The 13,939-nt window shown below is 40.7% G+C and overlaps 2 protein-coding genes across 6 annotated transcripts; both read left to right on the top strand.

Moving 5' to 3' along the window:
• The first annotated feature begins 149 nt into the window (after window positions 1–149).
• On the top strand, window positions 150–4,124 carry ccdc124 (coiled-coil domain containing 124). Of its 2 annotated transcripts, none has more exons than XM_089000938.1 (5): window positions 150–265; window positions 656–833; window positions 953–1,142; window positions 1,261–1,366; window positions 3,329–4,124. In XM_089000938.1, exons 2-5 carry the CDS (start codon window positions 675–677, stop codon window positions 3,531–3,533), a joined length of 660 nt encoding a protein of 219 aa, XP_088857064.1. In that variant the 5' UTR covers window positions 150–265; window positions 656–674; the 3' UTR covers window positions 3,534–4,124. The 2 variants fall into 2 exon arrangements, with proteins under 2 accessions (XP_088857064.1, XP_088857065.1); XM_089000939.1 differs by having other exon boundaries at window positions 153–265; window positions 635–833.
• A 1,116-nt stretch (window positions 4,125–5,240) lies between these two features.
• On the top strand, window positions 5,241–13,480 carry kcnn1b (potassium intermediate/small conductance calcium-activated channel, subfamily N, member 1b). Of its 4 annotated transcripts, none has more exons than XM_089000501.1 (10): window positions 5,241–5,464; window positions 6,017–7,126; window positions 7,575–7,994; window positions 8,096–8,191; window positions 8,653–9,071; window positions 9,163–9,304; window positions 10,844–10,954; window positions 11,023–11,168; window positions 11,571–11,640; window positions 12,560–13,480. In XM_089000501.1, the coding sequence occupies exons 2-10, from the start codon at window positions 6,038–6,040 to the stop codon at window positions 12,818–12,820; spliced, it is 2,754 nt and encodes a 917-aa protein (XP_088856627.1). In that variant the 5' UTR covers window positions 5,241–5,464; window positions 6,017–6,037; the 3' UTR covers window positions 12,821–13,480. The 4 variants fall into 4 exon arrangements, with proteins under 4 accessions (XP_088856627.1, XP_088856626.1, XP_088856628.1 ...); XM_089000500.1 differs by having other exon boundaries at window positions 5,241–5,477; window positions 6,031–7,126; XM_089000502.1 differs by having other exon boundaries at window positions 5,244–5,477; window positions 6,031–7,126; window positions 11,041–11,168.
• The last annotated feature ends 459 nt before the right edge of the window (window positions 13,481–13,939 follow it).

Genomic DNA, 13,939 nt, shown 5'->3' with positions numbered 1-13,939 from the left:
TCCCCTCCATACTCTACCAATGATCTTGACCAATCACGTGCGGCTTTAACCGAAGACTGAGAGCGAGGAATAGACGACAAAAAAAGTCGGCTCCCATTTTCGGCTCCTTGTTAGGACCGGCTCTCTTCGTTCACTTCTGAGATCCGGCTCTAAGAACCGGCTCGTTCGCGAACGACACATCACTCGTCGACAGGATATAGCACATACTGATACGAAAACAAGATATTGAGGGGTCTAGTTACAACTTGAATTTCGTCGGATATTGGTATGATACACTCAGTATTTGTACATTTTTATTGTTGTAGAAAACACGAAAAAAGTGCCAACAATAACCTGGATATGGTTGTTTTTCAATTTCTATACGCTAGCAGTAGCTCCCCATCAACACTTATGAAAACTGTTATCTCAATTTCTAAGAACATAAAAGCATATATTATTGATCTGTCCCACTGTTTCGCGGGCTATGCCATGAGAAAAAAAATGACACTGCCCATTCCTCTCTTTCACTTTTTAACCTGTAACGTTGATAGACTTTATTTAAAAGGAATGCTACTACACGATGAAATACATAAACAACTATATGATATAAACGCCTCATTTAATATAATTGTAACCATACTTTTCTAAATTATAGCGTGGTCTTATTTCATCTCAGCTGTACGCCGGCTGCTGGGATGCCGAAGAAATTCCTGGGTGAAAACTCCAAGGCGGCCACAGCTAGGGCCCGCAAGGCTGAGGCTAAGGCAGTGGCGGATGCGCGCAAGAAGCAAGAAGAGGATGATGCCCTATGGCAGGAAACTGACAAACATGTACTAAAAAAAGAGCAGAGAAAGGTAGGCAGCGAACCTAATCTAACGTGTAAACCATCCTGTCCACGCTTTTTGATATCTTTTCAATAGTTCTGCAAGAATTAGATGGTGTGTAACTGTCAAATTATTTACTTTATTTGCAGGATGATAAGGAGAAAAAGAGGATTGAGGGATTGGAGAGGAAAAAGGAATCACAGCGCCTCCTTGATGAGGAAAACGCCACGATAAAAGGCAAAACCCAGAAAGAGGGTGGAAGTACTGGAAAGGTGACCCGTGCCCAGATAGAGGAGGCCATTCAGAATGTTCCGCAGCCTCAGCAACTTAAACCAAAAGGTTAACATCAATACGATGTGCAAGTTCACGGAAAGACAACTTTTTTTGCCCCTGGCAAAAAAAATAATCTAACATAACCTAACATCTTGAAATGATGTATCCCATTTTGAATCCACAGACAAGAGCCATCTGGACGTTCCACTGGAAGAAAATGTCAACAGAATTATTCAGGAGGAAGGAACTGTAGAAGCGAGAACAGTAGACGATGCCATTGCTGTCCTAAGGTACCAATCATTTGATATATTTACACATTTATTTATTTTGTACAGAAAAAATAATATTGACATAATCCGTTTATGCTGCTTATTTTCCCCATTCGTTAATTTTTTTCTGGTTCAAAGAGTGAATGGTTTTGTTGCGGTACCTCTTTTCTCTTACTGGTCTCTTGTGGGAGGGAGCAAGACTATAAAAAGGAGGAATTGTTTCAATAGTGAAGGTAACATGGACATACTAATTACAATCTCATGCACGACTCATGAGGCTACCGTACTAATCGAGGTAGATGTTGTCTTAAACAATTCCTATGATTTTAAGATGTGCTGCAAACAATTGAAATCGTATAGGGATACAGTAGAGGTTGAACACAACTTGTGTTGCCTTCCAGCTTTGCATTACACATGAAGGCAATTATTTAGATCCAGGTTTAAATTATATTGCATTAAACTACTGGTATATAACATTAATACACGTTATTGTCAAAGTTCCATGTCATCCACGTAATACTTTAAATAAATAAATAAATAAATGTTTTGTTGGTATTATTGAAATTGTGTTCTCTGAAACCTCAAATATGTTTTGAGTGTTCAACCTATTTTTTTTAACCATTGAGTCTTATTGTTCCCAAAATATAGGTGTCTGCGGTTTACTTTTTCACAGTAGGCTTGCACTGTCCTCTAGAATTATTACAATACCTTGTTAAGATGTGTTGTTTACAATACAATACAATACAATACAATACAATACAATACAATACAATACAATACAATCAGAATCATCTTTATTGCCAAGTATGGAGAACACACAAGGAATTTGTTTCCGGTTGAACACGCTGCACGAGTATCATCATCAAAAAAATTGCAAAGAGGCACTATACAGTTCAATTTGGGCTACTGTTCCAAGAGTTAATGGCTTGGGGGAAGAAGCTGTTTAAATGTCTGCTGGATTTGGTGCGCATGGATCGGTAGCGCCTGCCTGAGGGGAGTAGCTGGAAAAGGTGGTGGGCAGGGTGAGGAGGGTCCAGTATGATTTTTCCGCACCCTAGTTTGTATTCTTGCAGTGTGCAAGTCCTCGAGAGTGGGTAGGGCGGTACCAATGATTTTTTTCCGCCGTTCGAACTGTCCGTTCAATACAATACAATACAATACAATACATATTAATTTATATAGCGCTTTAACAACAGCTGAAGCTGCAACAAAGCACGTAACATGGTTTCGGTTCTAGTGAATTATTGTTGTCCTAAATAAAATAAGCAACCTTTATTTTCCAAGTATTTATTCATTGGGCGGTTTCTACTTTCAGAAATATTATACATCAAATCATGTATGTTACAATTAGCAAAAGTGATGTAAAGTAAATAGTTTGTATAATCCCATTTTGCCGACGAAACGGAAACAAATACTCTTATTTTTCAAAAGATTTGGAGACTACAGAAAGACATGAGGGTTGTTTGATCATTACTCTGACCGCAATACGTAAATGTCCAACGACCTCAGTCTTTTCCTCTGCATTCTCTTCTTTCGATCACTCCACAGGTTTAAACTTTGGTTGAGCTGCCTTTCCAGCAGCTCATGTATTTCGTTTTTCTACTTTCATTCCTTTCATCACTTTGCTGCTGTGAAATGTAAATTTCTCCACTGTGAGACTAATAAAGGCATATCCAATCCAATCCAATCCAATCCAAGTCTGCTTCCTGAGATGGCTTGAGAGTTTAGAGGGAGCTTGATTCTGTTTCCTGTCAACCATTTCTGTAATTTTCAGGATGAGAAAATGCCACAGAAATAAAATTTGAATTTATGGCTCTAGATCTTCAGGTTTCCAAATAATCATGGAGGGGTATTATACGTACTAAACTGTAGATGCATTCCATCAGTCAAAGCGTGAATGTATGTTTGCAAAATGCTGATGATGTGGGGCATTACCGACCTGCAGTAAAAGCAAGTTTCACGTTGCCAACCCTCCTGTTTCAGCATTGCGCCAGAGGACCTGGACCGCCACCCGGAACGCCGGGTGAAAGCCGCTTTCACGTCGTTCGAAGAGGTCAACCTCCCTCGCTTGAAGATGGAAAACCCCAACATGAGATTGTCTCAGCTGAAGCAGCTCTTGAAGAAAGAGTGGATGAAGTCTCCCGAGAACCCTCTCAATCAAAAGTTTGCTGCATACAACTCAAAGTGAAGGCAATGACTGTGCCCCTTTCCCATCGGTGCTCATCTCCCATTGGGAAGTGTGTTATGCACGTTGGAGACTTTTAGCGCAAGATCATATTTACTATTAAAAATTGAGTTTTACTTTCAAGAACGTCATTGGTTTGAAAGATTTGGAAGATAAGACATAGCTGAAGTTGATGAGCAGTGCGAAAGGTGCATGTTAGTCAAGCAGAATTCAGTTACCTACTGTGTCTTTGGAAGACTGACCATGAAATGACTTTCCCATTGCGTTTTTTTTAACACACTTAGAGAATTTGAGGCTGGGCTCCATATGCTTCCAAACTAACGTGTTAAAGCTGAACATCAGATGACAATTATCTCTTCCTACAGTGTAAAGGTGAGGGAATGTTAATATTATGTGTGATTCTTACTTCCAAAAGAATATTACAATTCACAGTTCAGTCATCAGATTTTGTTGTTTATCTTTGATGACACCTTGTGCTTGATTGACTGAATTGAGTGTCCCTTATCTGCTCCACCAAATTGTGGCCATTAGTTTGCTGTGATTTTGAAGTCTCATTTTCTCTGAGATTAAAGTGGATGATGATATCTGAGCTAATTCTGCTGTATAAATCTCTTACTTAGAAAAGCTGCAAAGGAACATCTTGGTTTAAAAGACTGCACACTCCCATCTTATGCCACCAAATTTGCCTGGAAAAATATTTTGCGTGTATCTATGTATTGAAATGTTGAAGAAAGCTATGTTTTGCTGAAGAACAAAACAACTCTGATTTTTTTAGTCAGCTACACTACGTCTGTGTAAGCTCTCAGTCGTACAGGAGTGGTCCATCTATGAAAAGGTTTCTTCAGCCGTCATCTGTACTTCTTTGAAAGTGTCGGATGTTTCCCTTCTCATCCAAGAGGCTTCGTCAGCGAACTAAAATTTTGCTGGTAGCTCTGGACCTATATATTGGTTTGCTGACGAAGCCTCTTGGATGAGAAGCAAAACGACACCTTCAAAGAAGTACAGATGACGGCTGAAGAAACCTTTTCATCGAAAAGTCAGCTACACTGTTACTGTCACTGACAAAAGATGTTTTTGTTGTTTTTACAACAAGCCAACATTCACACCTGATGAGGTAGCAGGCTTTGTAGCTCTGCCTCATGTCTAACAATGATGATCAATTTTTCAGTTGAAGGTTGTTTTTGATGGTTTAATTTTGGTGATAAGAAACATGACATTTAAGTTGTTTCAGAAAAAAAACAACTGAAATTGTTGTATTAATTGGAAGAGAACAAAGATAAACATTTAGGTTTCTAAAAGTATCATTTTGGGTGAAGAAACCCAACCAAACTTCAACAAAATGAAAAGATTTCATACACCTGTATATCTGGTGTTATAGTTTCGGATTTATCGCTCAGTGCAAATAGCTGCGTTTGTGGTAACATTTGCTCTTAGCGAGCCCGCCTTTCTCTCACACATCTGATGCATTCACAAGGTGATTTAATAATAGGACACTTTTGTCCAGCCATACGCTTGTACCGGACCAGATAAGAGAATCTGGCAAAGGCCTTTGAACCGCTGAGAAGCACAACTGATCTTTTATTTGCCGCTTCCCTTTGAAAGCAAGGTGCTTCTCCTGATCAGTGGAAATGCTGACGTCTTTGAGCTTGGACTTGTGATCTTACACTTTCATCGTCTATCCACTCTGATGGACGCTGTAGTTTGCATCATAACCGCCCACTCCCATGCATTTGCATGTACAACCCTTTACCAGGCCAGCTGCCCCTTACCTTTCTTCACACTGAATTCTAATCATTACTTTCAAAGGAGACCGATTCCAAAGTACCATCCACAAGTGTGCACATAGGAGGAAGGGCTCTCTACCTCGCTTCCACTTCACACTTTGGTTCTGGAGCATTTCCAAGCAGGACACTCTGCACTACTCTTAAGAACAGGTAAAACGAAGCGGTAAGGATTTTTCTTTTCTTCTTGAAGACAATATTAGTGTAGTACATGGCAAAGTTGATTTCAACATTTTACTGAAACTAAGGTAGATACCTCTTTGAGTGGATATTATTGACATATATGACATACCACCGCTAGTGTCTATTTGTGCCAATGTTCATACAGACAATGCATGTGTATGTATATAGTAAAAGGAAATGTGGGATTTCTAATATATATATATATATATATATACACACACAGTAAAGTCTCGTTATATCGATATTCAAGGGAGTCCGAAAAAATATCGATATAACCGGGACTATCGATATATCCGACCCTGTTTGCATGTAATTTTCTCCGTGCGTGCATAGAAATAGTATCGATATAACCGGGACTATCGATATATCCGATATCGATATAACGAGACTTTACTGTATATATATATATATATATATATATATATATATTAAAAACACTTTTTTGCATAATGTGATAGTTAAAAGTAGAAATAAGTGCGTATAATAAATGTAATGGGTCCTTTATTTCCACTGTGTTTATAGTATCTGCTGTGCAGGGATAGCATGAGGCTGATTCTGGTTAAACCAAACAATGCCACCCGACGCCTCGACACGACAGGTCAAGCGTTCCGTGATGACCGCGAAGGTTCCACCTCAAGGGGACAGTCACACCTGACCAATAATCCTGAGAGGATGCCTGAACAATACTCTGAAGCACTTATGGAGGTGACTTCACCAACACAGGAGACAAATCTCTGTTGTGCTGCTTCAGTGGCCCATGAAACTAACAATGGAGTCATTCCATCCCCAAAAGTTTCCGCTCAGATGTCACCGCTGCAAACGGAAAGCCTGACCATTTCTCAGATAAAGAATCAGGAGTGGCTGCTGCTTTGTGGCCAGGTCAGTGGTGAAGGAGCTGATTCCTCCTCAGTCCAGAGACCAGGCACGGGTATGGATCATCCAAAGAATGACACAAGTGTTTGTTCCTGTCCTAGTGCAGATCAGCATCATTCAGACACGTCTATCTTCCAACCTCAATCAAATCACATTTCACTTCAAGGTTGTCTCTTGCACAAAATAAGCCATCCACCCTCACCCCACTCACAGGTTTTCTCTCCGAGCACCCATTTTTCTGACGATCACCAGGTTCTTCCACAGGAAAAAAACCAAAAGGATCTCCTGAAACCTGCAAATAAGAATTCACGGGGTAGTTTCATGCCTCGTGGCAGCAACCAACAAGCACAAAAGTCTCTTTTGCAACATCAAATTTGCAGTCATTTCAAAGATGCCAATTCAAACTTCAACATCCCTTTGTACGCCAATGATTGTGCTGAAAAAAACAAGATACTTGTCCAACATTCTCCCCCTGCTGGGAGTGGTGAGCCCAATCGGAGGGCGATGTTTCAGGATTGTGAAAAGCAACACGCACGTTTCTCAGTCGGCGCTGGCGAAACCTGGAAGCCTCACAAAGATCCTCCCATCATTCTCCAGTGTCACCATCTCTCATCCAACCCCATGACCAGGACAGCTCGCCTCAAGAGGTCCTCTATGCCAGCCATGAACCGCAGCGTGCAGTCCTTCTCCACCAGTCTGTATAGCTCACTTGACCATCAAGACTTATCGGAGGAGGCAACAACAACAATATATAGTCAGGTGCACAATTATTTTCCATCGTATGAACTCATTGCATTTTGAAGCTTTGAATTAGTGGAGTAGGCCCCTCGTTTTTGTATAACTGAGAGCCACTTCTTGATTCTGATTAATGCAAAGGCCTACCAATTTCATGCACACATCAATTTGCATCCATTTCCTTGAAATTTCTCCTCAAAGACAACATCCCTAACTTTTTGTGAATTGGGCATGTCATGAAATATTGTTTAATGACTCGCACATAAATGACCAGAGAAGCTTGCCAACATAATATTTACTGGTTCTTCTCAGTTATGTCTGCCTTTTTTCGTGATGGGTTCTTCCACATTAAGTTCTATTTTCATATTACAGGAGAACTTCTCAGCCAAAATGGGTCTTCCCGACAGTCAATGTTAGACTATGCAAAATATTCCCACCCCCCGTTCTGTACTGGTTGTCCTTTCTTTTGCAGAAAAATACAAAGCATCTCAGTGGATCCCAAATTTTGCCACTAAAGCATGCGATTCCCCCTGAAGTCGTGCGAAGCGGCGTCCTTGGCAATGGAAATGCTGTGGGTTCACTGGCCTGCCATGAAACTGTGAGATCCAGTTTGAATGAAATCCAATCAGGCCAGCAGCTTTCTCACAGCACCCTCTTGGAGGAAGCCTTCTCCAAAGTCATCAGAGAGGATTCGAGTAAGGCCATTTGTGACAATGCCACCAGAGAAGAAGTTAGCGTACCCCAGAGGAAGGATATCAGCTTTAGACTAGGTCAGCGCAGAGCTCTTTTTGGCAAGCGCAAACAGCTGAGTGACTACTCTCTGGTCTGTGGGATGTTTGGGATTCTTGTCATGGTGATTGAGACTGAGCTGTCTCGAGGATTTTACAACAAGGTATTTCAATCCCCCACCCCAAAATAAATATCAAATTTAATTTGTGAAACATTTGGTGTGAACTACCCTAACTTTGTTGATGCATTTGTCATCTTTCACAGGAGTCCATCTATTCATATGTACTGAAAGGTCTGATCAGCATTTCGACTGCTATTTTACTTGGACTTATTCTCATGTACCATGCAAGGGAAATCCAGGTAATTAGATGAACATATTGTGAGTTATTGTGGGCTATTTTTCTAACTGTTGCTGATTTCATTTAATTCTATTTTTATTTCTATTGGGAATCTGTCTGTCTGTGTGTCTGTATAATTTTCCGAACCTCTTTATGCTCAATTGGGTGGTGGGGGCTGCTGGAGCCTATCCCAGCTGTCTTCAGACATAAGCACCAAAGCGGGGGACACCCTGAAGCGGTTGCCAGCCAATTGCAGGGCATGCAGAAATGAAATAACAATCCGCGCTCACAATCTCACAACAATCTTAGTTTTGCAATAAATTGTGTTGTATTAAATGCTAAAATTCATCTCGGCGACATGAACTCAACAAAAATGACTCACAAATGTTTTTACAGTGCAGAAAAAAAGACTTATTGCTACTGTTGGAACCTTAGAAATGCCAGTACTGTATATGAGTAAAAACAGTCACCTCTTTCCTTCAGCTTTTCATGGTGGACAATGGTGCAGATGACTGGAGGATCGCCATGACCTTTGAGCGAGTTCTCTTCATTGTGTTGGAGCTTCTTGTATGTGCCATCCATCCGATCCCAGGTCAATACGTGTTCAGCTGGACTACTCGACTGGCATTCAACTACACCACATTAGTGGCGGACGCCGATGTCGACATTATCCTGTCTGTACCCATGTTTTTGCGCCTCTACCTGATTGGCCGGGTCATGCTCCTTCATAGCAAGCTCTTCACAGACGCTTCTTCACGAAGCATCGGGGCGCTAAACAAGATCAGCTTTGACACTCGTTTTGTCATGAAGACTCTGATGACAATCTGCCCTGGTACTGTTCTACTCGTATTCAGTGTATCCTGTTGGATCATTGCAGCATGGACTGTGCGCATCTGTGAGAGGTAAACCTTTACTCCCTGCTTTCTTTCCCACGCAGTGTACATGGCGCTAAATACGGTGGTATACTTAAAAGGTGGTACTATGTTCCAAAAGGTATCACGACACACAGGAAGTGACCAGCACCTTTCTAGGAGCAATGTGGCTGATCTCCATCACCTTTTTGTCCATCGGCTATGGTGATATGGTGCCTCACACTTACTGCGGAAAAGGAGTCTGTCTGATGACAGGCATCATGGTAGGATTCGTGACCATCATTCACCAGAAGCAGCAATTGTTGTTACCCTTCCATTAAAGACAGAAAAGGCCACAAAGGTCACTGAAAACTGTCAAAAAAGCACCAAATCATGACACGCACACTGGATGAAAATTAAGAAATGGAAATTCAAGCTTTCTGACCAAAGGCAGCACATTTCTGCCTAAACAATCTTGATGGTTTTGAGCGTTCATTGTATCAACAACGAATGTAAGACACCACCCCGTGTTTCATGATACGTTGGATTAGCTTTGTCTTTATTAGTCTCGCAGTGGAGAAATTTGCATTTCACAGCAGCAAAGTTATGAAACAAATGAAAGTAGAAGAAGCAAAACAGAGGAGCTGCTGGAAAGGCAGCCACTCTCGCGGCGCCGTCTTGAAGTCAAAAGAACAAAAAAAAACTAAATAACAAATAACATGACAACACAAAAACACAGAGTCATTCGTTCTTAAGCACTTTCTGTACCCTCTTTGTTACATAAAGCAGTTCCAGATGAAAGAGGAGAGGATCAAAGCGTCTATTCACCAGTGGATCAGGGACATCATGGTGGAATGTGCACGTCGACTACAAACTAAATGTTGAAAGCAAACACGCAGCTGAAGCATCCATTGACGAAAAGAGATTGTCTCACATCTCTTGTCCCACATAAATCAGCTTCAATTCCATCCCGCGACAGTTCCATATACGCATCGGCGCTCTGCGCTGACGCTCCTTCCTTCTTATTGCGGGCTCCTCAAGCCATGTATCCATCCAGCCGCAGACTGTCCAACAGCACCGACCTTCCACTGAACACAGCGGGGCTGTGAAGATGCTGCCCATTACAGGCGCAAAAAAGCACAATGGCCCCTTTGGTGTCCAGCGATAGCAGTCGAATGGCACCGACATTCCTCCCATTCAAAAACAGTACTGGCATATTCATGCTGCCGAAAAGGTGCAACCGCTCAGCAGTCTCCTCCTTGATGAATGTCGTGGTCAAAAATGCTGAAAAACAATCCGTATCCGTTCCACACGACGCACAACAACACAAAGTGACAAAAGAAAACACAAAAACAAGACAAAAACAACAAAAAAAGCAAGGCTCATCAGAGCACTTGCTGACAGCTGCCTACTCGGGCGCCATAACTTCACGTTGAATACAGAGATGGTGTGTGCAGAGGACCCATTGTTGGGTGGGCTACACAATGAAGTGTTGTCACTTTTATTTAGCAAATCCGCACACATTCATAATTCTGAAAATATATGGTGTAATTGCCCTTCAAAATGCAGCCCACTCACGAAAATGGCTGGGAAAGATTCAAACTTAAGTTTATTTTAAATCTTTTCCTTTCGGCTTTTCCCCTCAGGGGTCGCCACAGCGAATCAATGTCCTCCATCTATCCCGGTTTTGTGCATCCTCAAGTTTATTTTAAATGAAATCTTTATTTTTTTTATCCCTGTCAGTCAATTATGTATTCACGGATCTACTCATGCTGTGAACAATAAGTCACAGCTCCTAAGTAAGTGTACTGCTCCTTTTACAGGGAGCGGGATGCACAGCTTTGGTGGTCGCTGTGGTTGCAAGGAAATCAGAACTCACCAGAGCAGAGAAACACGTCCACAACTTCATGATGGATACTCAGCTATATAAAAAGGTCTGGAGTGTTTTAATTTCCAATGCAAATATCACCTATAATTATCTAAAAAAAACAATACATTTTAGTCCTGCTTTTGCCCTCAGGTAAAAAACACTGCGGCCAATGTGTTGCGAGAGACCTGGCTGATTTACAAACACACCAAGCTGGTGAAGACAGTTGATCGAGCGAGGGTACGCTACCACCAGCGTAAATTCCTGCAAGCTATCCACCAGTGAGTAAACATGTCGCACCACAGATTCTAAGGTTCAGTCCTTCTACATCAGCGGTGCCCAAACGTTTTGGACCGAAGATCAACTTTTCGATCAAACAATGTCCTGCGATTGACCCGTTACCGCGCAACCACATACACATACAACAAAATAACTTTTTTTTTTGTTTTATCCCTATACTCCGCATGATCAACTTGGGACGATTCCGCAATCTACCGGTTGATTGCGATCGATGTAATGGACACCCCTGGTGTAAATTGGTTGTCACTGAATTGATCAAATGTTCATTTTACCAATTATAAGTCTCGATAAATTTGTTATGAACTTCGAGATGTACAAGTGTTCACACTATAAATGACAGGAAGTGTCAACTATGACAACAATATTTATTTTTCATGTTTAAGACTGCGAAAAGTGAAAATGGAGCAAAGGAAACTAACTGACCAGGCCAACACCATCGCTGATCTTGCAAAGGTACTCATACCAACAACACATTTCACTTTTCTCAAAATATTTTAAGGGGACATGTGAAGTATTTTGATTACAATTGAAAGCAGTATTGTAGCCATGCATTTTAATTTGATTAAACTACGTACACCAAGGATCAAGAAACAATAGTCTGTCAACTGACCATTGGCAAGCTGCACAGTGATGAGACATGTAAAGTGTTGATGTTAATCCCTTAGCCAATCAGGATGCAGAACACAATGCACTGTAAAAAAATAATACAAGAAAAACAAATACATTAAACAGCAAAGCCATGAAAGATGATTACAGTATGTAATAGGGTTTCAGACGTCTGTGAAGAAGGTGGAGTGAGCAGTAGTGCATTACGTCACTGGAGTCCTCATCTAACTGCGTGTTGTCAAGCATGGTAGATTGCAATTATCAACCAAGCGTTTTGTTTTTTTTCAACGTGTTTGAGCAATCTGATGCACAATTTATTTATTTTGTTTAAATATCATCACAGACAACATATTGGAAGTTACAATGGAGAGTTGAGTGATTTCCGAAATAAAATAGGGACAATCTCTACCAGTTGCCAGCTGTGCTGACCACATCGACAACTTCACTGGGTAATCAATGAAGTGATGCTTATTATCAGAAGCTAGCTGTAGCTAACGTTACTCTGCATCCAACTAAACTCAGTGCAGTCATGCTTACATTTTAGTTGCGATGTCGTTTTCACCCTCTGCTTCAGGCTGCACATGAATGTCACATGCACTTTGCCACATCTGGCTAATTTATCAGTTTAACAACTAAATGCTTAAACACAAACGATATACAAATGTACTTTCCCATCACAAGGCCGCTTTTAATGCTGCTGTAAGTTTGCTTGTATGGCTTCATGATCAGTAAAGGGTTACATGTCCACATTTTCCACTCTCTCCAGACTCAGAACATGATGTACGATCTGGTGTCTGACCTGCAGCATCGAAGTGAGGAGTTGGACAGGAGAATTGTGGCCTTGGAGGGCAAACTGGACTTAATGCTTCTCAACATGCACTCATTGCCCGATGTGCTCTCTCAAGCAATAACAAAGATGCAAAAAGATTTTCTTGATGACTTGGCCTGCCGTGTCCATTTTCTGTCATCCTCCCTAAGCTCAGAGTGCTGCTCTGTTCCAGCTAGGCCGCTCTGTCAAGGCCTTTGATCAATCGGAATGAATTCTTAATTTAAACTACAGAATACATATTCTGACCTCTTTGAGTTCCAGTATCGCCTTTACGCTTCACAATCATCCTAAATTCAGAACTGCAGAACCTGTAAATAGACAAACATATATTTACCAGTATGTCCATTGATTATTTTTGAACCAAAAGTTTAAGATGATAAGCCATTTTACTTCATGTCACCTCCATTTGCTAACGATGTGAACAAATGAACATACAGCGCTCAACACCGATGAGTAAAAACAGTTTATATATTTCTCAATATTTAAGAACAATCTTGATCATTTTGGTAAAACTCACATGGAATTTTATAATCTAAATTAAAGGGGCAGTTTTGCAACATTAATTTTAGTTCAAAACTCCACATTTGTCGATGTGTGTTATCGAAATGTTATATCGGAAATATGGATTCTGAGGAGAAATTAAAGGCTTCCTGCCACAGTATACTCAGTTACTTTGATGATTGTGTACTGTATTATATTTACCATAACAATAAGCTTCAGAACTACATTATTTTGATTGAAAAATTGCCTTACCATCAGGGATTTATGAATGGAAGGTACATAAAAGCATAAAAAAATAGGTAAACAATTGTATTTACATTTGTTTTTTTCGGCTTCATTTTTTTTTTGAATTTGCAACCTGAGTTTTATGTTACGTAAATTCGAATAAAGTGTGACTTTATTTGACATGTTGTATTTTCGAATGCTGAATCATCTCTGTGTATACCATTTTAATGCGTTAAACTCGGTGTAGGGGCTGGACTTGGTGCTTATGTTACCATACGCTCCGTGTACAGTAACTGAACACTGGTCATTCACTTCAGGACATTGTCTATTTGTGGTCACTGTTTGACGTTATCATTTGGTGACTCAAATTAAAGTTGCTCTCGTGAGATTCGACATCACACAAAAATAAGGAACGATTTATGTTAAATAAAACAGTCAGGCATCCGACCGCTTGACATAAATGTTATAGTGCAGAAATGTCCCTCTGGGTTGACTGATCAGTACAATCTTGCGAATTCTTATTTTTTTATTTTTTGCTTAACGGTGAAGCGACACCGCAATAACGCGGAATGTAGGCTTAGCGTAGGCTTT

This window comes from Hippocampus bargibanti, linkage group LG07 (assembly GCF_051943395.1).
Source record: "Hippocampus bargibanti isolate YZ-2025 linkage group LG07, ASM5194339v1, whole genome shotgun sequence".
Lineage (NCBI taxonomy): Eukaryota > Metazoa > Chordata > Actinopteri > Syngnathiformes > Syngnathidae > Hippocampus > Hippocampus bargibanti.
The sequence above is the reverse complement of the archived record's forward strand: the minus strand, read 5'-3'. Positions and strand labels throughout refer to the sequence as shown.

What these genes read in the sequence shown, in the direction of transcription:
- kcnn1b (XM_089000501.1), top strand. Translation starts at nt 6,038, where the DNA reads ATGAGGCTGATTCTGGTTAAACCAAACAATGCCACCCGACGCCTCGAC. An exon ending in ACCATGCAAGGGAAATCCAG is followed by an intron (nt 8,192 to 8,652) that starts GTAATTAGATGA and finishes TCTTTCCTTCAG; the next exon opens with CTTTTCATGGTGGACAATGG. An exon ending in TTCCTGCAAGCTATCCACCA is followed by an intron (nt 11,169 to 11,570) that starts GTGAGTAAACAT and finishes TTCATGTTTAAG; the next exon opens with ACTGCGAAAAGTGAAAATGG.
- ccdc124 (XM_089000938.1), top strand. Translation starts at nt 675, where the DNA reads ATGCCGAAGAAATTCCTGGGTGAAAACTCCAAGGCGGCCACAGCTAGG. An exon ending in TAAAAAAAGAGCAGAGAAAG is followed by an intron (nt 834 to 952) that starts GTAGGCAGCGAA and finishes CTTTATTTGCAG; the next exon opens with GATGATAAGGAGAAAAAGAG. An exon ending in GATGCCATTGCTGTCCTAAG is followed by an intron (nt 1,367 to 3,328) that starts GTACCAATCATT and finishes CTCCTGTTTCAG; the next exon opens with CATTGCGCCAGAGGACCTGG.